Source organism: Physeter macrocephalus, chromosome 15 (assembly GCF_002837175.3).
Source record: "Physeter macrocephalus isolate SW-GA chromosome 15, ASM283717v5, whole genome shotgun sequence".
Lineage (NCBI taxonomy): Eukaryota > Metazoa > Chordata > Mammalia > Artiodactyla > Physeteridae > Physeter > Physeter macrocephalus.
In genome coordinates, this window is record NC_041228.1 from 633058 (window position 1) to 656251 (window position 23194).

Below are 23194 nucleotides of genomic sequence, written 5' to 3' on the forward strand. Positions count from 1 at the left end.
TAGTGGAGATCCCATTCTAGCTTTCTGTACACTTAATTGGGTTGTGTGATTTTTTTTTTTATTGTTATTAATTTGTAGAACTTCTTTATATATTTTGGAGACAAGCCATTTTTAGTTACATGTATTTCAAATATGTTCTCCCACTCTGTGGCCTGACTTTTTTACTCTCTTAATAGTATATTTTGATTAATGTATTTCCTAATTTTAAAATAGTTATATATTAATATGTATTAATAAATATATTAGTGTTTTCCTTTATGATTAGTGGGAATTTTGACCTGTTTAAACTTTTGCCCTACTTTCTCACGTTTGTGTGTTGGTTGTTTTTTTTTTTTTTTGGCTGCACCACATGGCTCGCGGAATCTTAGTTCCCCAACCAGGGATCGAACCTGAGCCCTCGGCAGTAAAAGCGCGGAGTCCTAACCACTGGACTGCCAGGGAATTCCCATGTCTGTATTTTTTAAAGCATTTATTGCTTCTGTAATTCGAAACATAGAAACACCAGTAGATGCAGACTACTACGGACCTCCCAGTCCTTGTTTTAGCAGGTGCAGTTCCTTTTATAAGAAAGTCAAGTCTTTCAGTTATCTGGACCTGGCACTTCTGGCCCTCCTTGGCCTAGGAAAGAGCTGCCCACTCGGCAGCCCTGTAACAAGAGCCCCGGCACAGGTTAGGGGCTGTGGGAAAGGTGTGGGAGACCAAGTTTAACCACAGAGCCATTGAGCACAAATGTCTAAAGTCAGAGGCTGAAAATACAGGAAAGAAATCGCTGCTCAGGCAACCCAGCAGCGGGATATAGAAAGCTAGAACAGGCCCTTCACAAAAGCCTTCCTAATAGCCAGTGCGCACGTGGGCTCCACGTGTGGTTGGGTCAGTGCCCTTTGAGGTCATGGCAGTTCAGAAGAAGGCCGAGGCCCCGAGACCCTGTGCTTCACAGACAAGGTCAATCTCCTGGTGACTTTTAAGTTGAAAGGTCCAGAGAACACTGCTCCTTCACTGCTTCTTGGATAAAGCACACGCGGTCTCTTCATTAATTTTTCTCCTTTCCAGCCTAAAGGTAGCAAACCTCCGACGGACTCCTGGTTTCACCTGCATCAAATGACTGCAAGTTCCCCCACACACACCTGGGACCACCCAGACCCTCCCCTCTCCCCGGCCCACCCGTTAAGTCTCCCCCTCTCCTCCTGACCCCAGTAATTAACTGAGCACCGTGGCTGAGTGCCTGAGCAGGGCCACGCCCGTGCGGTGGGTTCCCTCTCTGGGCAGACAGGCCCTCCCCCACCGAGAACGCTGCTCTACCACGTGCTGACCGGAGCCCAGACCCTGTCCCATCCCCGACCCCACCAGTCCCCCAGCTCCTGCCTCACACGTGCAGCTGGCCACCAGCAGGTTCGTGACACACCGGCCAGACCCCCCTGCCCACATCAGTGGCCCCCAAAGGTGAAGGTGGCATCCAGTGTGCTGGCCGTGGCCTCTGGACTTTATTCCGGCCCTGGGCCTTGGCTGGGGTGAACAGCCGGCTGGAGAGCCATGTCCTGACTCCATGCTGGAGGGAAGAGGGGGAGGCGGGGTCGGGTCAGGGTCACCAGCCAGCTCAGCTGTAGCTGTCAGGGTCCGTGTCATCTGGCAGAAAGTAGCGTTGCAGGGCAGGCTGCAGGAGCTGCGGGGGCAGCGGATGGGCAGGCCTGGGCCAGTCTGGGGGGAAAGGCTGCAGTTCCACCCGGGGCAGTGGCAGCTTCAGCGTCCGGATGGCGCCATCCAGGGTGCGGCCCGCCCAGAGCCGGGACAGCATTCGGCCTGGGGGCCAGCAGTATAGTGAGACCTTGGGGTGGGGTCAGTGCTCCGCGGGGACTGGGCTGGGATGGGGTAGAGGTCAGGGTCCGATTTCTACCCCTGTCCCTACTCACCCCTCAGTTTCATTGGAGACCTCTGGACCTTGGCCTCCTGAAGCCGGAGGATGGAGTGGTGCCTGGAGGGTAAGGAGGCGGGTTTGGCTGAGCCCGTGCCTCAGCTGTTCCACACAGGCTCTGCCCCAGCCTCTTCCAGGGACCCGTGGCGTGCTCACCGGGGTTCCCGGGGCTGTGGCACCACCATGCTGGGCCTCCGTGGGGGCGGGCGAGGCGGCGGGCTCTTGGGCTCCTCCTGCAGGGGGCCCTGCTGCCGAGCCCGACGCTGCTCGCAGAAGAAGTTGAGCGCGTCGATGGGCCCCAGGTCCAGCATTTCTGACTGTGACCAGTCCGTCTGCTCCAGAGACAGTGGCTCATCCTCCGCAGCTGGTGCGGAGGATCGCAAGTGGGCCTCAGGCCAGGGGCAGAAGTGCCTCAGTATCTCGGACAGCGCACGTCGTCGGGTCTGCCCGAAGCGCGTCTGTGCGAGCCTCTGCTGGGCCTGCGGCTCCAGGGCGGCCAAGTCCGGCTCTCCGGGTGAGACCACCGGTGAGGGCGTCACAGAGATATGAACAGTTGCCCCAGAGACCACGGGAACCTGCGACAGGGCCTCCTTCGAAGGAGGGTGAAGTGCTGAGGTCTCTGAGACCTCGGGCAGCATCTCTGACAACTTGGCTACCGCAGGCGGCACAGTTTCCATCTGCTGGGGAGTTGGCCAGTGGAGGCCGGAGAGGTGCTGCCCTTGGCTCCAAGCCTGAGACCCCACCCCAGACTCCCTCCTGGGGAGGCGCAGGAAGATCCCGGGAGATGGGGAAGGGGTGAGGGATGGGGGAGGATGGAAGAGGCGCAGAGCCCGCTGGCCTCACCTGGCTCTCCCCTCTGCACTTGGGAAAAGCCTGGGGAGAAGGCGAGAGGCTCTGCGGGCGGTGGCCCGCCCCCGCCCCGCCCCCACTCCCGCCCCCGCCCGCCCAGACCTTCAGCTGCCAGATCATTTCCTCCAGCTTCTGGCAGCAGCGCTTGCGCAGTGCGGCCTTGGAGGCGAGGTCCGAGCCCTGGACCCAGGTCGTCATCTCCTTGAGCAGGAAGCCCTGCGGGTCCTGAAGGCCGAGTCCATCCAGCAGCTTCCTGAGCTCCGGCCTGGGACAGGTGTGGGAGGCTTCTGGGCGGCCTCCCCGGTAGCAGCGGGGAGCGGGGAGGAGAAGGGAGCGGGACTCACCGGCAAGAGGCTGGCGAGTAAAGGAAGTAGCACAGGAGCTCCAGCACCACCTCGCGGGACTCCAGGGAGCAGGCCAGGAGCAGCTGCAGCGCCAGCATCACAAACTGCTTCTGCGTCCCGTCCTGAGCGCAGGGGGAGCGACGCTGGGGCCCGAGGCCTGGGGCGGGGCGGGGCCGGCCTCGGGACTAGGGGCTCACCTGGAGGCTGGGGGGCTGGTCCAGGTTGAGCAAACGCACGAGGATGCCCTGCAGCCGGCTACAGAGGTCTCTGCTGACGTCGGGCAGCAGCCTCAGCAGCGCGTGCAGGATGTGCACACGGTCTGCCCAAGAGGCTTCGTCCAGCAGGTCCGTGAACAGCGAGGCCAGGCCCTCCACCGTGCCCACCTCGGGGTACGCCTGCAGGGATCTGGTGCTGAGGGAGGCCTGGCCCCCTGCGCCGCCCCCGGCAGCTCCAGCCTCCCCCTCCCATACCTGAGCCCGTGCTTCCAGAACTCCCCCGAACCTGCAGAGTGAAGATGGGGAAGAGCTTTTTGAACCAGTTCTGGCCGACGAAAAAATGCAGAAACCTAGGCAGATGCCCGTAGCGCTCTTCCCAGAGCGAGTGCCCATAGTGTAACTGGGGGCAGTGAAGACAGGTCTCGGCCCTGGCGGTGTCCTCGCGGGAGCCCATGGGCTTCGGGATGAGACACTCGGGGCTCTAGGGGCAGCGGCAGCAGCTGCAGACCCTGCCCTCCCCAGGCAGCTCCCGCGCCGCTGCCCAGCCCAGCCCCGGACGCCCACCTGAGCCTCCTGCTCCTCCGCCTCCAGCAGCTGGTCAGAGAGCTGCCTGTGGGGGCCCAGCGAATCCGAGGCCCAGTCCAGATCCTGCCCCTCCTCCTCGTCGTCCTCCTCCTCCCCCTCCTCTCCCAACGACTGGATCAGCTTCTCCTGCCGCTTGGCGCGCGGCCGCCTGCTGCCCCGCGGCAGCCACAGGTCTTCCTGGCTCCCGCCTGGCTGCGAAGTGGAGAGCGAGGCCGTGGCCGCGGGCGCGGCATGGAGCCGGCCCCGCCCCGCCTCGCCCCGCCCCGCCCCGCCCCTTGCTCTCGCAGCGGCGCCTGAGCGGGCCTAGGGCTCCGAGGCCGCCGACCTCCACAGGCAGCCACATCTGCTGCAGCACCACCGAGTTGGGCACGCAGCCCGGGAAAAGGATGGGCCGCCGCCAGTACTGCAGGTGGAGCACAGCGGGGCAGGTTGAGGGCCCGGACTCCACCTGCCCCAGAGACCACGCTGGCAGGGCACCCCGGCCACCAGCCCAGCTCTGCCCGCCCGATGTCCAAGAGCTGAGTTGGGCTCACACGCTCTGCCCACGACACACAGACAGGAAGAAAGAATCTCTAGAAATCAGGCCGAAGGGCAGGTGGTGAGTGTGGCATCAGCTGTGGTAACTGAGGAGGGAAATCTGGGTAACAGCTGGCCTTTGGGGAGCCCTGACACCCACATGGTCTCCACAGGACTCAGCCCCCGGTCCTGGAGCAGAGACGCTGATAAGAAGGGGGCGGTAGGAGGGACTTCCCCGGCGGCCCACTGGTTAGGACTCCGTGCTTTCGCTGCTGGACCGGGGTTCAATCCCCGGTCGGGGAACTGAGATTCCACAAGCCGCGCAGCGTGGCCAAAAAACGAAGGGGACGATAGGAGCTCGAGGGGGGCTACTGGGGGCTTGGGTAGGTGGAGTAGCAGCTGGAAGGATCCGTTACCCACCCGGGAAGGTAAGAGTGCCAGATGTGTGGGGAGAAGGGGCTGGGCCTGTCTGGGCATCTGGAGGGGAAGAGAGTGGGAAGGCCGGCTCGCACTGACTGCTCCCCTCAAGGGAGGGGACTCTGGTCTCCCAGACAAAGTCCACAGAGGCCCCAGCCTCCCAACCCTTGCGCTAGGGAGCGGCTGCAGAAGCGACCGCTGGCAGAGGCCCTGGCGTTGCCTGGCTCCTGCTCTGAAGCCCCTGGCCCTCTGGCAGCCAGTTCCCAGAGTGAGGAGTCAGGGCACACAGAGCGCAGCAGCACCAACACTGGGCCCGGGGGTGACGGGTGCGGGTGGGCCTGGCCCTCGGGTCAGAGTCGGGCACACAGGCTTACAGCAAAGGGAAGACGGCGTCATAAGAAGGCCCCCCCCCTCCCCGGGGAGGGAAGGGCCTCAGGACAGCCAGGGGCTCTCACCTCATAGGGCTGAACAGCGGCAGGGAAGAAGGCCCTGAGCTTGGAGAGGCGCTCCTGGGGCCGCCTCTTCAGCAGCAGGGGGGTCTGGGGATGGGACAGGGCTCAGAGCCGAGTTTGGACCCCAGTGTCCCTGCATCTCTGCCTTCGGGCGGCAGCCTCCACCTGCCTGGGCCCCTCACCCTGCGCTGCAGGGGGGAGGACAGTGGATCCGGGGCCACGGGCTTCTCCCCGTGGAGCCGCTCCAACTGCAGCTGCAGATGCAGACTAAGGCCCAGTTCGCGGCTCGGGGAGGAGCGGGCCAGCAGCTGGGGTGGAAGGAGGAGTCAGGGGTGGGGCAGGAACCACGAGGTGAAGGCAGAGGGGTGGGAGTGGCCGCGAGCCTCACCTGGGATGCTCTGCCGTGCAGCCTCCGGGGGGTGCGGGGGGGAGGCAAGGGGACTCGGGGAGGGCGGGCAGAGCGCTGGCCCAGGGCCCCAAGGTCCTGTGGTGGCGAGGCTTCAACGCCCCCGAGATCGGGGACATCGCTGGGCGGGGCGCACACGTCCCAGGTCTGTCTCTCCACTGTGGGGGTCACGGTGCGCCACTGCTGGGACTCTCCTCCGGAATACTTGCCCTGGCAGGGAGGGCAGGGCAGACGGGCAGTGTCAGAGGCCCCGGGTGAAGGGAGGGACTGGGGAGGCCCCACACTCACCAGCAGACCAGGGCCATAAATCAGACGGAGGTAGTTATCAAAGGCCTCCTGGCACTGCTGCCAGGTGGGTGGGGGCCGGGCTGCAGGGCCCACCAGCCCCAGCTTCAACTGCTGAAGGTCTTGGTCCCGGGCAACGAGGGCTTCCAAGTCCTGGGGTGAGGGTCAGGGGTCAGCGCATCCTTCCTTGAGCCTTGCTGCGTGCCCCTAGACAAGTACAGGGATCCCAGGCCTGCCCCAGGGACTGAAGGGGAAGGGCCTGAGCCGGGGTCGGGGGGCAGGGCTGGGGCACTGCGGTGGAGAGGGGGTCAGGAGCCACCCCACCTTCTCTAACACTGGCTGCTGCGGCGTGGCCGTCTGGCGATGGATGAAAGACGAGGCTGCGCTGCAGACAGGGAGGGACACAGGTGGGACGCTGGGTGGCATTACCAGTGGGATAGGGCAGAGGCTGGGACAGGGACCCAGGGGTGGTGGCCAGGCCCCTGGTGGGGAACCACAAACAGCCAGGAGTGGGAAGGCCGGGACTGGGACGGGCTTGCGGTGGGTGGCCAAGGGGCCTGGGGGCCCTGGAGTCTCAGGCTGGGAGCACTCGGCCGGGCCCTGACCCAGGGGAGCCAGGTCGGGGCCTCCAGGACGGCTCGGCTGGGCCTGCCGGCAGACCTGAGGCTGGCCACCCCACGCAGGTTGGCGAGCCTCTGCAGCTGGGCTGAGGTCAGCGACTCCTGGCTGGTCAGCGGCAGTGGAGGGTCATCCACCACATCAGGGACATCCTGGCACAGCTTCTGAGCAGGGGAAAGGAGCCTGGAGCCCTGGCCTCGGTGGCTTGTCTGCCCACAGCAGCCCCACCCCGCCTACCTGTGCTCAGTGCACACCTTAATCAGGTAAGATGTGGGCAGGTAGAGCCTGTGGGCCACCAGGCAGAGGCAGGAGCCCAGGGCCAGCACCAGGTCCCCACTGTTACTGCAGAAGCTCAGGGCCTGAGGGGCACCGTTCAGCTGCAGGAGCCTGGAGGGTTGTTCAGACCGACAGTCCGGCCCTGCTCCTTGGAACAGAACACAGAGGCAGCAGCAGAGGCAAGCCCCCACCCCTCCCCCAGCCCCAGCCCACCGCAGCAGGCGGTTCTCCGCGGTCCAGATGCGGATGGTGCCGTCCAGGCTGGAGCAGGCGTACAGCTTGAGCGTGGGACAGCAGCACAGGCCTGGGGGGCCAGGACTCAGGGTCAGGGGCCAGAGCCATCTGGCAGCCCGGACTTCACCTCTGCCCTGCCCGCTCACCGGTGATGTGGTCCGTGGGGTCATCCTGGGGCCGGTGATCAGAGCGTGGGCTGTTGCCCAGGCCAAACTGCACCAAGCCATAGGTGGCGCTGTTCAGGTCCTCGAAGCCCACGGTGATGCGATTCCCGAGGGCGCAGAGCACCACCGCCGGGGGGCAGCAGGAGAAGGTGCGCAGGAGGCTCAGACTCTCCTCGGCATACGGGAAGACGCGCCACACCTTCACGGTCAAGTCTCCCCCTGTGGGCGCGGGAGCCACGGTGGGGCCTTTGGGGAGGGAAGGGGTTCCCAGGCCGGCTGTGCAGGGAGGAGAGGTACCCACCGGAGGACACGATGCTGTTCCAGGTGGACGCAATGGCGGTGACGGGGCCTGGGCCGTGCGCCTCCGTACGGAAGACCGTCTTCGAGGAACGCAACTCGAGTACGGATAGGGTGCCATCAGTGTGCCCCACCACGAGCAGGTACCTATGGGTGACCACAGCGTGTTCGTGTGGGCCCGGCCGCCTCGCCCAGCCCTGGCTGGCTCCGGCACGCACCGGTTCTTGTCCTTCCAGGCCCTAGACACGTCGCTGCGGCACAGCTCGCCCTTGTCGTGGCGCACTATCTCCCAGGTGGTGAACGCGCTCCGGGGGTCTGTGAGATGGCTGTAGAGGTGCAGGCAGCAGGGCCGCGGCGCCGGGGGCAGTGGCGGGCACAGGCGGTGCAGCACGCGCATGGGGCAGCGTGCTGCGTTGGCGCACAGCAGGTGCCCGGCGCGCGTCAGCAGCCACAGCACCTCGCGGGGCAGGCAGTAGGCCACGGCGGCCGCGCAGTCCTCGGGCTCCAGCAGAAGCGCGCTCACGGCGCGTCCGCTGGAGACCGACACCAGGTAGACCGAGCCGTCGGCGCAGGCGCACACGAGGCGCGTGGGCAGCTGCGCTAGCGGGGCCGTGGGCGAGGGCAGCGCCGGCGCCACCTGCAGGTGGAGCACCGGCGCCGACAGCTGGGCCAACGGCGAGTAGAGCTCCCGCACGCGCCACAGCTCCACACTGTGGGCGCGCACGGAGAGCAAGGGCCAGCCGGGCCCGGCGGGAGCCAGCAGATGGCTCACGGTCTCCGACGGCACGCTCAGGCCCCGGCGGCTCAGCGCCACCTCACCCACCTGCGCCCCTGCCTGCAGGTCCCACGTGCGCAGCGTCCCGTCGTGCGAAGCCGACAGCACGAGGGCTGTGTTCGGGAGCACGGCCACCGCAGTCACCGGGCCTGCGGGAGGGGCGCGGGTCACTCCTGCGCACCAGGGACTGAGGGAAGGGGAGCTGTCGGTCAGGGTCATGACCAGGGCGGAGAAGCTTGGCCAGGAGCCCGTGGAGATCCTGTGCCCGGAGCTCTCGAAGGCAGGGCTGTGCCCAGGGTGAGGGGAGACCAGGCCTCAATAGCCACTGTGGCACGGCACACCTGTGTGTCCCACGAACACCATCCGGATCTGCCAGTCAGCCTCCCACACCTTCACCGTGCTGTCCCGGGAAGCTGTCACCATGGCCCCCACCTCTCTACAGTACGCCAGGTCGGAGATGGTGCTGAGGGGTGAGAGGGAGGCCTGTGGACTCAAGACTGCAGTGTGTGTGAGTGTGTGTGAGTGTGAGTGTGTGTGCGTGTGCGCGTGCGCGCGCGCGCGTATGCGCCGGCACCCATGCCACGACTGGATTTCTGTCGCGGACTCACCTCATGATTCCTCCCTCTCCCACCAGCCCCTGGGCCCCTCCTCACGTTTTGTGCAGATCCCGACGCACATCTGTGAGAGCCCAGGTGTGCAGATCAAAGGTGAGCACGGCTGAGCCGCAGGCTGCGCAGCAGCGTGGGACGTGAGGGGGATGCCGAGGCCCCAGAGCCAGACGCCCAAGCGCACCCGAGAGGCTTGGCGGCAGCCGCAGAGGGGACCCATGAGGAACCAGGCAGCGACCCCCTGCACGGAACTTCCAGAGCGCCAGGCTTCCGCCCGCCTCCGCCACCAGCAGCAGCCCGGGGTCGGGCACCGGCAGGCAGCAGACTGGCTCGCGGCCCGGCACCCTGCGCTCCACTGGCTTACTCTGCCACAGCAGGCTGAGGTCGGACCTTAGGATGGCCAGCCCCGCCGGGCCCCAGCCCACAAAGCGGCCCACAGTGCCCAGCTCGCCCAGCACTGCCACCAGCCCTGTAAGCGCGACCGGAGCCAGCAGCTTCTCTTGCGCCCAGCCATCCTCTCTGCGCAGGTGCAGGCGGCCCGCACCGTCCAGCACCACGAAGCGTCTGCCCACGGGGTCCTGTGCCACCGAACACAGCCCGGCTGCCACCTCCAGGCGGCGCAGCGGCTCTAGCCCGTGCGTCAAGCGCGCCACGCGCAGCTCAGCTCTCTTTTCCTGCGGACCGGGACCAGCAAGCCTGCCGTAAACTTGGCGGGGGCCAGGGGTTGGGGGGCGGGGGTGTAGGCAGCACCCACCTAGGGGAGCCAAGAGGAGCCGGGCTGGGGTCCTGCAGGGGACCCCTAGGGGAAGAGCCAGGCCGGAAAGAGGCCTTGAGACAGATGCCATGGGCAAGCCGCACCTTTTCCACAAAAGTCTGGAGGCCTGTACGCAGGAGCAGCCACAGCTGGCGGGCACGGGAGCTCGGGGTCACATTCTGCCACCGAGAGTTGCTGGTAAAAAGCCGTGGGGCCGGCTCCTTAAACGATGACTCTGCGAACCGGCAGCGGAAGCCCTGTCGGTGTGGCCTTGGGCCCCTAACCCTGGAGGTCATGGACAGCCAAGGCCCCTCCTGAGGGCCCTGTCAGGTTAGGGGACTGCCCGGGGAGTGCTGCATTCCCAGAGGACAGAACCAGCGCTTGAGTGAGGCCTGCGGCTAAGCGGGCCGTCTGGGGGTCGAGGCCGGGCCACCTCACCATCCTCTTCGTTCAGCAGTCCCGGGTCTGGGACGTCGTAGATGTCGGCATCATCCAGGTCCAGGTCTGGAATCAGGTGGTCGCCTTCTACGGTAAAGGAATTGCTTGCATCCAACACTTCTGGCTCCATTTCAGGAGCCGCCGGCTCAACAGCCCCCTAAGACCGTTGCTAGGATACCGGACGCAGCAGGCCCCGCCCTTGACGCAGGCCCCGCCCCCACGCCTCACGAGCCTCCGTCCACACTGAGTCACAGAAACTTTTATTGGAAGCAAACCAGCTGCAGCAAAGTGACACTCAGTGCACGCTGCCCGATGGGCAAGGTGGGGAGTACAGGGGGCCGGATGACCCCTGGGGACCGCCTGCTGGGTCTCCGGCCCTTTGGGCTGGAGTGTGCAGGTCCAGGCCTGACCCTGCACAAAATACAAAAATAAACTCTGTGGTCCAGCTGTCCCGGCCCGTGTCAGTTCGTTTGGGCGGGGCAGTGGCTCTTCCCACCAGGCCCTGTGCCGTTGCTGTCCAGTCCAGCCACCGCGTGGGCAGCAGGAGCCTGTGGGGCTGAGGGGACATCCACAGGCTACAGCCAAAGGGCTAGGCAGGTGTGGCCTGGAGTGGCGCTGGTGCTGGGGCAGCGCCCGGATCTGGCCGGCAGCTGTGGAGGCCCTGGGGCCCCTCAGGTGGGCAGGTCCAGGCACTGTTTGAAGCTGGGTGAAGCTAGGGCCTCTGTTCCTCCTCTTCACATACAGATCACCGGGACCCTGGGCAAAGGGTGGCACATAGTGAGTTCTGAGCAGCCCACACTCAGGAGACCAGACAGAGGGGGCCCCACCCTGCCCTGCACACCCCAGGCTGAAGGGAGGGAGGCCACTGCAACCACCACGCACCTGTCCTCTTCCATGGTGCTGGTCTCCTCGCGGCCGCCCTCGCGGCCTCCACCTCCGCTCTCTTCCTCCTCATCCTCCTCCTCCTCTTCCCCGAGCTCCATGTCCAGCTCATTGCCTGCCTCCGAGGGAGTGTAGGTGGATCCACTGGGGGTGGGGGGACCAGTCTTAAAACCGCCTAGCCCCAGCCTGCTACGAACCCCAGGGAGGGTGTCTGGGGAGGACAAAGTTAGGAACGGGGTGGGCCAAGCCGGGGAAACGGTGTGTGGGCCAAACGGGGAGGTAAAGGAAGGGAGATGGACAGGTGCCAGCCAACCTGATAGAGCGGCAGCTGAAGAACACAATCCGTTTCAGCCGCTTGTTGTAGAAGAAGTAGTTGAAGGACCAGAGGCTGCCATCTTCTCCAAAGGGGTCTGAGTCCAAGTCTGGGTTGTAGCTGGGGAATGTGGGGCGAGATGTGGTGTGGGGTCCCAAGAGCCACACACCCAGGACCCACCTGCAGGGATACCAGCTCACCTGTAGATGTCGCACTCAGCCAAGCAGATCTCCTCATCCACCGCGTCCCACAGCTGCGGCTTCAGGGCCCTGAAGTCCTCGCGGACAGCCGAGAACAGACTGCAGTTGACTGCGTTCACCACCTAGGATGGTCACAGTCAGGGCTGACTAGGACCCAGAACAGCAGGCGTGAACTGGGCCGAGCCCCAGTAAGTTAGGGAGGACACCGGGGATGGTCGTGGGCCTGCAGGTCCCTTCCCCGACCCGACCCTCACCCAGCTGAGGCTGGGCTCCCGGCTGAACTCGTGGCTCCGGGCTGTGCTGAAGTCATAGTCCGGCCGGAAGGACTCGTTGAGCGTGGCAATCAGGTAGAAGAGCGTCTTGCGGCTGCACTTGTCGCTGAGGGGGCCCTCGTCCTCGCCACCTTGGCTCTTACTCAGTCTGCACAGAGAGAAGCGTCAGCCTGGCACTGCCCCGCTTGCCAGGCCACAGTGGGCAGGCCCTGCCCGGCTCACCTGCTGGGGCTGAGGCCCGAGGTCTGGGGTGGGGACAGTGCCTCCAGCACATGTGGCTGGCCCTCCTGGCAGAACTGCTTGAACATGTGCTTGTCGTCGCCCGCCATCTTACACGAGTAGCTTTCAATCCTAGAGACGCGAGCAGGACCATGAAACATGCCACCCCCACCAGGCTCAACCCAGAGACAGGACAGAGTGAACTCTGAGACGCCAGCCCCAGAGCCCCGGTCTCACCTGCCAATGATGTGGGCATCTCCTGTCTCCACGGTCAGCTGCGAGTTGATGGCCTCGAAGCTGGAGTTCTCCAACAGCTTCATGTCCTCGGGGAGGAGATCCTGTGCTCCGAAGGGCTACTGCTGCCTGAGGATAGAGGTCAGTCCATGGGTGTCTGGCCCTTGGGGCTCCACCTTCAGCCCTCCTCCCAGTAAGTGGTGCCGCTGTAAACAACTTGGGTCCCTCCTGCAGCCTGCTCCCAGGCCTTCAGCACTGGCGGGAGAGGTGATGAGAGCGGCATGTCCAGGCCCCAGATCAGCCACACCTCTTGCACCTCACAGGAGTTCTTGGGCCAGGCTGGGGGACCCACTGGGGATCCTGCTAACCCCGGGGCTGCTGGGTTAGTCTCTCCCTCAACACCCCCCATCCCAAGAGCCCTACCCACCAAGGGGGACCCTGTGAGCCCGCGAAGGGACGTGACTCCTGCAGTGCCCCTCCGGCCGGGATCCTCAGCCCGGGTAAGAACCCGCACCCAGTTAGGAACCATGTCACCTGGGGCTCGGCCCTGCCGTCACCTGAACGCGGCGCTCTTTCCTGTTCTACAGGCTGCTTTCTAGTGAGCTCCTCCGTTTTTCTCCGAAAGTACGACAGGGAGCGGAGGGAGGCCCCGCGGCCCCCGAAGGGCCTGTCGGCCGGGCAGCTAGGGCGCTGCAGCGTCTGCCGGGTCTAAGGGGAACCCCAGCCAAGCCGCGCGAACTACAAGTCCCAGGAAGCCGTGCGCCTTGGGAGGCGCGCGTGCGCTCCAGCGCGAAGCCTGCTGGGGGCTGTAGTTCTGGAGGGCCCGAGTCGGCGCCAGGCACAGGGCGTACACCTACCTGCTTCCTCTGCACTCAATCGGGCCAGGCCGGACCAGGCAGGGTCAGGTCGATTGGCGTCGGTGCGGGTGAGAAGGCGGTGCGGGCCCCGGGCAGCGCGGACGCCTCAGGACCGGAGTGCGGCGCCGCGGCCTCCGCTCGGGCCGCACTGTATCCGGGGAAAGAAGCTCCGCAGCGACGTCCCGTTACTCCCGGCCCCGCCGGCCCATCCGGGCTGCCACCGCGACATAGCCTCGCCCGTGCACGGCGCCCGACTATCGCGACCGACCTGCCCGCCGACCGCCACAGAAGGCCCGAGCAAGGGAGCGAACGACCTCTACCTCCCCGGGCCGGACAACAACAAGCGTCCGCCAGGCCCGGCCCCACGCGTCTGAATGGCCCGCTCCAGCCGCCGGGACCGGCAGCTCGCAGAGCCATTGGGGGCAGTACCCGCCGCTCAGTCCTGTCTTCCACTCCTACTGGCTGTGGCGCCTGTCAGTCATCTTCTCGGCCGTGCGAACCCGCCTTCCTCCCTGGCGAGCATTGGTCGCGGCCCCTCGCCGGCTCCGCCCCGGGTGCTGTCCGGGTTCCCCGGAGGGACTAGCGGACTATTGAGGTGTGGGCTGGAGGGGGCAACAGAGTGTTCGGTGGGCGGCGAGAGGCTGGCGGCGGCCCAGAAGGAGCCTGGGAGCGCGTCCAGCTCCCGCCAGACGCGGGGGTCGACAAGGACCGCTGAGCTGCAGCCCCCAGCCGAGCCTCTAGGGCCTTCCAGTCGTGGCCGGTGCTTCAGTCCCTGACGCTTTGCCCAGAGTACAGGTCTCCAAGCCCAGCCTCGCCCGCCGGAGTCCGAAGACCCTCTGGCCATGTCCATCGTGGGCGAAGCGGGAGGGTCAGACGGCTCCAACGCTCGGGCGGCTCCCGGAACCCCAGGCTCGCGGCCCCAGTTTCCGGCCGGTGGAGGCGCTCAGCGGCCCGAGGCCACGGAAGCGGGCTCGTGGGGCCGGGCCGGGACCGGACCGGAGATGGCGCCGCCGGCGGGCGGCGCGGCTGCGGCCTCGGACCCCGGCTCGGCCGCGGTGCTCCTGGCGGTGCACGCCGCGGTGAGGCCGCTGGGCGCGGGGCCGGACGCAGAGGCGCAGCTGCGGAGGCTGCAGCTGAGCGCGGACCCCGAGCGCCCAGGGCGCTTCCGGCTGGAGCTGCTTGGAGCGGGGCCCGGGGCGGTGAGTGGGGGCGGCGGGGCCGCGCGGCCTGGCCGCTGAACCCAAGGCCATGCCCTTCCATTCGCCAGCTGCGTGCTCTTGAGCAGTTACCTTTTCTTTGCTTGTGTTTTCTTATGTGTAAAATGGGGATAATGCTGGTACCTCCCTTCGTAGGACTAGTGTGAGGGTTTCATAAGGTAATAACGTGTAAAGGGCTTAGAACGGTGTAAGTGGCCTACAAATGTTACCTCGTGTTCCTTTGATCGTCATCCAGTATGTGCTGGGGGGAGGCACTGAGCCCGGACTCTCCCTCCTCCTCAGGTCAGTCTGGAGTGGCCCTTGGAGTCCATCTCCTACACCGTCCGAGGCCCCAGCCAGCATGAGCTGCAGCCTCCACCAGGAGGGCCTGGGACTCTCAGCCTGCACTTCGCCAACCCTCAGGAAGCTCAGCGGTGGGCAGCCCTGGTCCGAGGTGCCACCGTGGAAGGACAGAATGGTCAGTGCCCTGGAGTGAAGATTCACTGGGACTGGGACAGTGTTAATTCTGCGAGAGAACAGGAGTAGCCCCAACCCCCCAGGTCTCGATGGGGGGAGTAGTGGGGAAAGCTGAGCCCACCTTACCCACTGCTGGGGTTCTGGGAGGACTCCCAGGAGGGAGGAAGTAGAGAAAAGGAACAGAGACTGAAGAGTTGGAGCCTGGAGTGCCAGACAAGTGTGGAGGGGCAGAGCACACAGGCCCTCAGGACTTGGGTGAGAAAACGGACTATATGAAAAGCTATGGGAAGGTATTAAGTGGGAGAGGAACAGGCTCAGATTCGAGCTACTTAAGACTGACTGAGACCTGCATTCGTGTGGGTGGTGCAGATAGGGCCTGAGAGAAGGATGTTTCCAGAGATGCTTAGGAGATGGAATTGGCTGGATTTCCTTGAGGTTTAAATGGAAGAGTGAGTGGTTGAGACAGAAAGCTTGCAAGGAACAGACACTGGGGAGCTCCCAGATAGAGGGCCTTTTTGGGAGGGCATAGAGGTGGTCAAGTTCTTAAACATGTGGGAGGGAAGGGAGGTAGGTGGATCTGGACTGGAGCTGGGGCTCTCAAGAGATAAAGGTTGGGGGTAGAAAAGGTCAACCAAGGTCACCAGGAGAGAAAAGTGGGAAGAGAAGAGGGTCCGGAAGGCAGATAGTGCATCAGGGAGAGTCCACAGGTGCATCAGAACAGCTGTCAGAGGGGTGAGAAGAAAACCACACACTGAGATGGAAGAGAGGTACAGACAACAGCATCTGCAGAGAAAGGGCTTTTTCTTTCGTTCATTCATTTGTCCGTTGGTCCACCAAATGTGTGTTCAGCACCTGTAGTAAGCACTCTTTTAAGGCCTTAGAGATTTAGCATGAATAAAACTCTAAATCCCTGCTGTCTTGGAGCCGGCATTTCCGGAGAGGAGACAGACGTATAAAATCAGTAAAATAAATTCTGTCAGATGGTGGAAAGGATGGGAGCTCTGGAAGGGAGGGGTTTGCAATTTAAAATAGGGTGGCAGGGAAATCCTCATTAAGGTGACCCTTGAGTGAAATTTAAAGATCATGCGGTGAACCATGTGGCCTGGGAGCAGCAGGTTCAAAAGCCCCAAGGCAAGAGTATGCATGAGATCTTTCGGGCTCAGCTGAGGCCAGGCCAGGCCTGGTGCTGGGTGCTCGCGAGCCCTGCTTATCTCAGTGGGAGGACAGCTCAGAATACTGAGGCCACCACAGGAGCTGCATCAGCACCGCATGGGCAGGGCCTCAAGTGGGTGGTAAGAAGCAGAGACAGCAGCATGCCCAGGGCAGGCATCGGCTGGAGAAGGTTGGTTTGGCTTGGGAGCAGCCCAAGGTGTTCTGTGATGATGGTAGAGCCAAGAGAGAGGATGGAGGTCCCCGAGGACAACAAAAGGAGGCCATCTTGACTGCAGGGCTCCTGGCGAGTAGTATGGGGTGGGCTCCTTCCGAGGACCTCCTCTGGTTCTGCTGCGAGGCCAGGGAGCCTCCTGGCTGGCTGAGAGGGCCTGTACAGGCCAAGAGAAGTGGCCCAGCCTCTGTGGAGGAGGGGCACGGGTGGGACTGGGCAGCAGAAGGGACCAAAAGGACTCCAGAGCCCAAGGAAGAGCCAAGTGCAGCTCGGAGTGGAGTCAGCCGGGACCTCTGGTGTTTGCAAGGGCCAAGGCTGGGGAAGAGGCCTGGCTTGAAGTGTGGCCACGGCGGGGCCCTGGCAGGGGCTGAGGTGAGGAGGGAGGAGACACAGGTACCGGAAACCTGAGGTCAGAGAGCAGAGGCCTGGGTGAGTACTCAGCCGGGGGCTAGATCTCAGGAGACCACCAGCCCACCCCACATCTTCCCTCCTAGGCAGTGACAGCCTGACCCCAGCCCTAGGCTCAGAAACGTGCCCTGTTTCCCCGCCCAGTCTCGAAGTGCCTGCAACCAAGGCCCCCCAGCCCAAGGTGGATCTTCCTTGGCGCCCTGGAGACTTGATGGAGAAAGGTAAAGGCAGGGGGCTGGAGGGGCTGGGGGGGGCAGCCCGTGGGGGGCTGTGACGGCCCTCTCCCCCCTGCAGAGGACCTAGCAGGGCACCTGACCCAGGCCATAGAGGGTGGGGATGAGAAGCGGGCAGCCCAAGCAGCAGCCATCCTGGCCCAGCATCACGTGGCCCTCAGCATCCAGCTCCAGGAGGCCTGCTTCCCTTCTGGCCCCATCAGGTAAGGCCTGGGACTTCTATCTCACTCTGACCTCCCAACCCTCTCAGGTCCCCAGTCCTTACTGCTGACCTACATTCTGGCCCAGGCTACAGGTTACAGTTGAAGATGCTGCATCCTCTGCCCACGTCTCGCTGCCAGTCCACCCCCACTCCACCATCGGGGCCCTCCAGGAGCAGGTGAGCACGGGGTCTGGGGAACCCTGCTGGGGGGACCTGGGTGACATTCCGACACTCTGGCCCCAGGTATTCTCGGAGTTTGGCTTCCCACCGGCTGTGCAGCGCTGGGTCATCGGGAGGTGCCTGTGTGTCCCTGAATACAGCCTTGCTTTCTACGGGGTCCGGCGGGATGGGGACCCTGCTTTCCTCTACCTGCTCTCAGCCCCCCGAGAGGCCCCAGGTCAGTCCTTGATTGGAGTGGGATGAGGAAGGTGGGGTGCAGCCTGACGTGGTCCTGAGTCTCATCCCCTCTATGGCAGGACGCAGTCCCCAGCGCCCCCAGAAGATGGATGGGGAACTAGGCCGCCTGTTTCCTCAGTCACTGGGGCTGCCCCAAGCCCCTCAGCCAGCGGGCTCCAGCCTGCCCAACCCCCTTCAGGTGGTCAAGGGACTGGGCAGGGAGGGCCTAGGAGGCTGTGGGCATTGAAGGAGTGGGTAAGCAGTAACTGTGTCCTCACCTCCCCAGCCCGGCTGGCCCTGCCCTTCCTGCACCTTCATCAATGCCCCAAGCCGGCCCGGCTGTGAGATGTGCAGCACCCGGAGGCCCTGTGCTTGGGACCCCCTTCCCCCAGCCTCCACCCAGCAGCTACCAAAGGTACCAGGGGCAGAGGCAGGGGAGGGGATGGGGGCAGGGGGCAAAACAAGTAGAATGACCCATCTTCTGCCCCTGTCTCCAGGTCACAAGGAGAGAGGATGGCCCTTCCCTTCCAGGCCCAAGTTCCCTGGACCCCCTCCTGAACCTCTCAGGGAACCTCTGCTGACTGACCGCTCGCTGGAGACCAAGCCGGGGTTGCCGGGGAGGGGCTGTGAGCTGGAGTCATTAAATACGCTTGTGAGCCAGCTGGGTGCCCCTTCACTGTGCCCTTGTGCAGGCTGGGCTGCTGGGAGAACGCAGAGCAGGGCGCAGCCCCACTCAGATGAAACTTGGCAGAGAGGCAGGGCTGGCGGCTCCCCGGCTGGGCCCAGCTGGCTACTGAGGAGTATACTCGGGACGCAAGCCCCCCGAAATCTCCCAGGCCCCAAGGGCGCTCAGGACACCCCCTGCCTGCTGGCCACCGGGCTGGGCCCTCTGAGCCCCACCCAGCCCTCAGCTGGCGGCCCTCCTTTTCCATCCAGAGCCTCTCAGGTACACAGCCCCTGCCTGTCTCCTCTCTGCTCGTGCCCTCCCCACGCCGGTCCCCACTCCTCTGCGCTACTCCCGCCAGGCTGCCCCTTACATTCCCTGCTTGGGGACAAGAAAAGCTCAGAAGATAAGAGCCCTGAGCCAGGGCCCAGGACTAGTAAGAAAACACCGTCATGGCCCTCCTGCCACTGACAGGTCCACAGCCGTGTGAGCCCGGCCACTGTCTGGCCATGTGGCCTGAACCCACTCGCAGCTGCCCTGTAGGCTGCTAGGAGGTGCCGTCCCCTCACAAAGACCGTGACCCTTGAGTCAACAGCACCTCCAGCTGCCCAGCCAAGAGACCAGAAGCACCTTCCGGCTGGCCTCCGTCTGCCTCTGCTTCCTTGGTGAGGTTGAGCGCTGCCCCTCCTCTCCCGGCCACCGCCCAGCCCCGCCTGCCCCTGAGCCCCAGGAACAGCTCCTGCAGCTCCTACTTTAGGCCAGCGTCTCCCTGGTTGAGATGCTACGCAGGGCTCCCTGCCACCTTCAGGATGAAGGCCAAGTGGTTCAATACACGGACACTGGTGGGTTACTGCAGCAGGGCCCTGGGCCCCTGGGCTGTGTCCAGCCAAGTAAAGCCCTTTCCACCTGTAACCAGGTTCTCTCCACTCCAGTTAGTGTTGCCACTTTCTCTAATAGCTGGTTGTCCACTTCCTGTCCCACATTCAGTGCTGACTGGACTCCCAGCATGCCGGGCAATGTTGGCCACACTGCACTGGACACCCCTGGGAGCTCTGAGGGCAAGGATCTTAGTCCCAGAGTCCTCTGCAAACCTGTATTCCCATCACACAATAGCTCAAATGGGTATGTTGAGAAATTTAATTTATTTCCATGATGGGCGCTGAACGATCTGGAGCTGGAACCCCGTCTCCTGCCCCTTCCCCTCTTGTCCCAGAAGAAGAGGGGCTTGGCCAGGAGGGCCAGCTGGGACCTGAACAGGCCCAGGGTGGCTCCTTGGCTTGAGGACCCATTCAGGCAGGACAGCAAGCAGACACTGGGCAGGGTCACTTGGGTGGCCGATAGGCCAGCTTCCGGCTCTTCAGGACTGACCACTTATGCCGCATCATAGCATAGACCAGGGGCAAAAGCAAGCCCGTCATCATCAACATCTGGGGAGGAGGCAGGCTCAGAGGAGGGAGGCGGAAAGGACCCCTGCCCAGCTCCCAGCCCCTCCCCCAGGCCCACTGTGCCCCTCCACCCAGCCCTTTCACCTTGAGCCCCATGCGTTTGCGATGGTCGTGTTCTGGTTCAGAAGCCCAGCGCAGGAAGGTACACACATCCTTGGCTACCTGGGACATGGTAGCTGGGGTGCCTGGGCCAAGGACAAGTGGTACGAGCTGCCCGTGGGTGTCCCTGCCCAACTTGGGGTAGCTCAAAGAGCATCCTCCACCATGGGGCAGAGACGGGTTCCTGCCCGCAGCTTCAAAAGGGATGGGACCCACCCCTACCACCACCCAGCACACAGATGGCCTCAAGGCTGCCCATGAGCCTCCTCAGAAACAGTGTCCCAGCCAAGGAAGGTGCAGGCACTCTTGGGCCAAGAACACCAGGCAGTGGGGAAAAGTAGGACCCAGCTTGGCCACCCCCAGCGTGGGGGCCTCTCACCGTCATCAAACTCCAAGACTTCGTTGTAGATGGGAGGCGCCATGCCAATGGCCTGGCCAGGAAAATAGGGATTGAAGTAGAGGCCTTCTCGCAGCGACACCCCAGTGGGTGGCTCACAGTAGCCGGTGAGTAGGGAGAAGACGTAGTCCTCACCACCGTGCCTGGGACCAGATCGGGGTCTCCTCAGCCCCTGACATGAGGCAGCCCTTCCTCCCCCCGCCCCCCCAACCGCAGGCCAGTACCTAGCTCGCACGATGTAGCTGAGGTCAGGGGGCAGTGCTCCGTTGTTGGCCGCTCGCGCAGCCTCAGGGTTGGGGTATGGTTTGGGGAAGTAGTCAGACAGCTTCCCCGGCCGCATGAACATCTCCCCGTTCTCATTGGGGCCGTCCTGAACCTCCACCTGCCACCAAGAGCCCCATCACAACCCCGCTGTCCAGCACAGCAGGAGCCCCAGTCTGTGGGTCCTCCGCATCCCCACGTCCCCACCTCCTCAGCCAGCGCCTTAGCTTCATCCTCTGTGTAGCACACGCCCACCAGGTGGCGGTAAGCCACGTAGTCCATGCTGTGGCAGGAGGAGCACACCTGCTTGTATACCTGGAAACCCCTCCGGATGCTAGAGACATAGAAAGGGTTAAGGGCGCCGAGGATCCCACCCCACCCGGCCCACCCGGAAACTCCCCCAGCCAGCCACACACCTGGTGTGGTCCAGGGAGGAGAGGAGGCCGCGGTGGGACCACGGATAGCTGGGGGGGTGCAACTCCAGGTCACTGGCACTCACCGCAGAATGCAGAGCCACAGCCAGCCCTGCACCCCCTGCCGCCAGCATGCCCAGCGCTGACAGAATCACTTTCCGGCCCCGGGACGGGCCAGACTTCGACGACAGGGACACTGCCTGCAAGAGTCCCGCTCAGCGCCTGCCAGACCACCACCCAGCCCTACCTGGCGATCTTACTCAGCGCCTACCTCTCCCAACTCAGGCACCCAGCACCGGCCACCTCCCGCGCCACTGCCCTCCCCACCCTCCCCGCTGCGGACCCCTCGACCGGGGGGGGGGGTGGTGGTTTGTGAGGCGTGTTCTTAGATCCTGGGCCAGGAATCGGGCCGAAGTAAGCAAGGGTGCTGAGGCAGGCCAAGGTCACAAGCAGCTGGCCGAGATCAGGCTGAGGTCACTTTAGGACGCGGGCCCAGTCTGGAAGGCCGGAGCGGGAGCGGGCCTGGGCGCGCCCCCCGGGGAAGCGCCCAGTCCCGAGCCGGCAGCGGGCCCGCCCCGCCGCCCCCACGCTCGGCACCAGGTGCCTGTGCTGCTCGGAGGGGCGGGAGCCCAGCCCTGCTCCCAAGGTCGGCACGCAGCGGGGGTCCGGCCGGGGCGGGGGCCCGGGTGCGCAGGCTGCTCCCGCGCTGCCCGGCCCGCGCCCGGAGCCTCCCAGCGGTGACCTTCACCGGGCTGCGGGGCCGCGCGGCGGCCAGGGTTAGGACCAGCTCTCACCTGGGGTGTCTGCAGTGGGAGCTGCCCGGGCCGCGCACCGCTCAGCAGACCCCGGGCCCGCGCGCCCGGCAGCCCCGCGCCCCGCGGGCCCAGCACCAACCAGCGAAGCGAAGGAGCCCCCGCTGCCGCCATGTTGGCCCTCTTCAGCGCGGCCACCGCTACCGTGGGCCTCTGCGGCGCCAAAAGAGCTTAAGCCTCGCGAGAACCGGGGAGCGTGGGAGGGGGACGGGGCGGGGGCGAGGCGGGGCTGTGTCCGTCAGGGCCGCGCACCGCCTCGCCGCGCTTTTCCGGTCGTCGTGGAAACCAGCGGTTGGGCGGGTCCTCGTTGCGTCTCTCTGTTGCCGTGACAACTCCCAACAACCCTGGTTTCCCTGATCCCGCCGCTGGTCTGCGGGGCTCAGCGGTGATGCGCCCCCCACGCCCGGACGCCCCCAACCCGGAATCCACCGCTTTTCGAAGCCATCGCACGCTTTCGTCCAGCGACATTTCCAGACCTGGCGCGGTGGCAGAACACCCTCACTGCAAAGCATTGATATTATTTAACCAGTCAGATGACCCCCTGGAAGGCCCCTCTTGCCGAGCCCACTCAACTTGCCCAGTGCTAGTAGCCTATTCCCCGAGGCTGTTGAAGGCAATTACGGGCAAGTGTTGTAGTTTCAAAGCTGTTATCTCCCTGAGGCAATGGAGAACAGCTGGGGCAAATAACAAACTAACCAAAAAGCTTAAAAGGAAGAACGGGGGAATACATTGTCCACAGGGCCGTTGGAAAGCCCTACAAATTTCCGGAATACAGATGGTCAAAAACATAAGTAGGGCTGTGCATATACTCATGAAAGACCGGAAAAAGCCCTAAGTGCTCACTCCTGGCTGACCTTGATTCTCTGTGCACAGGTGAAGCCTAAAGCAGAGTTGTAAACTGCCTGGCTGAATTCCGAAAGCATGTCCCACATACACACAGAGCCACTTGGGAATGACAGAGATTTATTGGTTCCAGACACTTAAGGAAATTTCTGTCCAATCATTTATCTGACCACTAAGCTAACAAGGTAGAGACTTCGGTGGCTACCCGTGACAAATAATCAACTTGACAGAATTAGTTCAGAAAAGCCAGTACACAAAAACAAGCACCACAGCTGCAACAGCAACAAAACCTGGAATCTGATTTCCAGAAATGCCACATTATGTCATTTAAAATGTCTAGTTTTCAACAAAAAATTATGAGACATCCAAAGAAACAAGAAGGTCTGGCCTATAAATAGGGGAAAAAAAGAAGCAATCAATAGAAACTATCCCTGGAGAATCTTAACTATTTAAATATGTTTGGGGGGGATAAATTGGAAGATTGAGATTGACATATACATGCTACTATGTATAAAATAGATAATTAATGAGGACTGAGGACCTACTGTATAGCACAGGGAACTCTACTCAGTACTCTGTAATGACCTATATGGGAAAAGAATCTAAAAAAGAGTGGATATGTGTATATGTATAACTGATTCACTTTGCTGTGCAGCAGAACCTAACACAATATTGTAAATCAACTATACTCCAATAAAAATTTTAAAATAATAAAAAATTTTAATAAAAAACTAAATTAAATTTAAAAATATGTTCAAAGAGCTAAAGGAAACCATTATGTCTAAAGAACTAGAGGAAAGTATGAGAATAATATCTCACCAAATAGAGAATGTCAGTAAAAAGAA

General features: G+C 63.1%; 4 protein-coding genes across 7 annotated transcripts; 1 reads left to right on the forward strand and 3 right to left on the reverse strand.

Moving 5' to 3' along the window:
• Positions 1-452: 452 nt before the first annotated feature.
• On the reverse strand, positions 453-10297 carry WDR97 (WD repeat domain 97). The gene is made up of 24 exons (XM_055091315.1): positions 10143-10297; positions 9809-9939; positions 8996-9624; positions 8684-8805; positions 7786-8491; positions 7572-7714; positions 7253-7489; positions 7086-7176; positions 6851-6983; positions 6639-6760; positions 6303-6363; positions 5676-6131; positions 5470-5595; positions 5291-5374; positions 4165-4305; positions 3882-4094; positions 3604-3798; positions 3300-3497; positions 3103-3224; positions 2839-3023; positions 2066-2747; positions 1908-1969; positions 1368-1797; positions 453-1089 (listed from the first exon to the last, which is right to left on the reverse strand). Exons 1-23 carry the CDS (start codon positions 10270-10272, stop codon positions 1595-1597), a joined length of 5172 nt encoding a protein of 1723 aa, XP_054947290.1. The 5' UTR covers positions 10273-10297; the 3' UTR covers positions 453-1089; positions 1368-1594.
• An 88-nt stretch (positions 10298-10385) lies between these two features.
• MAF1 (MAF1 homolog, negative regulator of RNA polymerase III) lies at positions 10386-13490 on the reverse strand. The gene is made up of 8 exons (XM_007118183.4): positions 13120-13490; positions 12266-12391; positions 12032-12160; positions 11792-11957; positions 11538-11659; positions 11338-11457; positions 11025-11168; positions 10386-10898 (listed from the first exon to the last, which is right to left on the reverse strand). The coding sequence occupies exons 2-8, from the start codon at positions 12346-12348 to the stop codon at positions 10877-10879; spliced, it is 786 nt and encodes a 261-aa protein (XP_007118245.1). The 5' UTR covers positions 12349-12391; positions 13120-13490; the 3' UTR covers positions 10386-10876.
• Positions 13491-13935: 445 nt separating this feature from the next.
• Positions 13936-18093, forward strand: SHARPIN (SHANK associated RH domain interactor). Of its 4 annotated transcripts, XM_007118186.4 has the most exons (9): positions 13947-14318; positions 14619-14793; positions 16671-16805; positions 16879-17020; positions 17106-17196; positions 17263-17416; positions 17496-17614; positions 17702-17830; positions 17913-18092. In XM_007118186.4, exons 1-9 carry the CDS (start codon positions 13962-13964, stop codon positions 17994-17996), a joined length of 1386 nt encoding a protein of 461 aa, XP_007118248.4. In that variant the 5' UTR covers positions 13947-13961; the 3' UTR covers positions 17997-18092. The 4 variants fall into 4 exon arrangements, 3 of the variants coding, with proteins under 3 accessions (XP_054947106.1, XP_007118248.4, XP_023973290.3); XR_003683358.2 differs by lacking the exon at positions 17496-17614 and having other exon boundaries at positions 13936-14318; positions 17913-18065; XM_024117522.3 differs by having other exon boundaries at positions 17106-17416.
• Positions 18094-19204: 1111 nt separating this feature from the next.
• Positions 19205-21650, reverse strand: CYC1 (cytochrome c1). Its single transcript, XM_024117527.3, has 7 exons — positions 21489-21650; positions 20698-20894; positions 20489-20615; positions 20245-20402; positions 20003-20163; positions 19609-19709; positions 19205-19506 (listed from the first exon to the last, which is right to left on the reverse strand). Exons 1-7 carry the CDS (start codon positions 21618-21620, stop codon positions 19402-19404), a joined length of 981 nt encoding a protein of 326 aa, XP_023973295.1. The 5' UTR covers positions 21621-21650; the 3' UTR covers positions 19205-19401.
• Positions 21651-23194: the final 1544 nt, after the last annotated feature.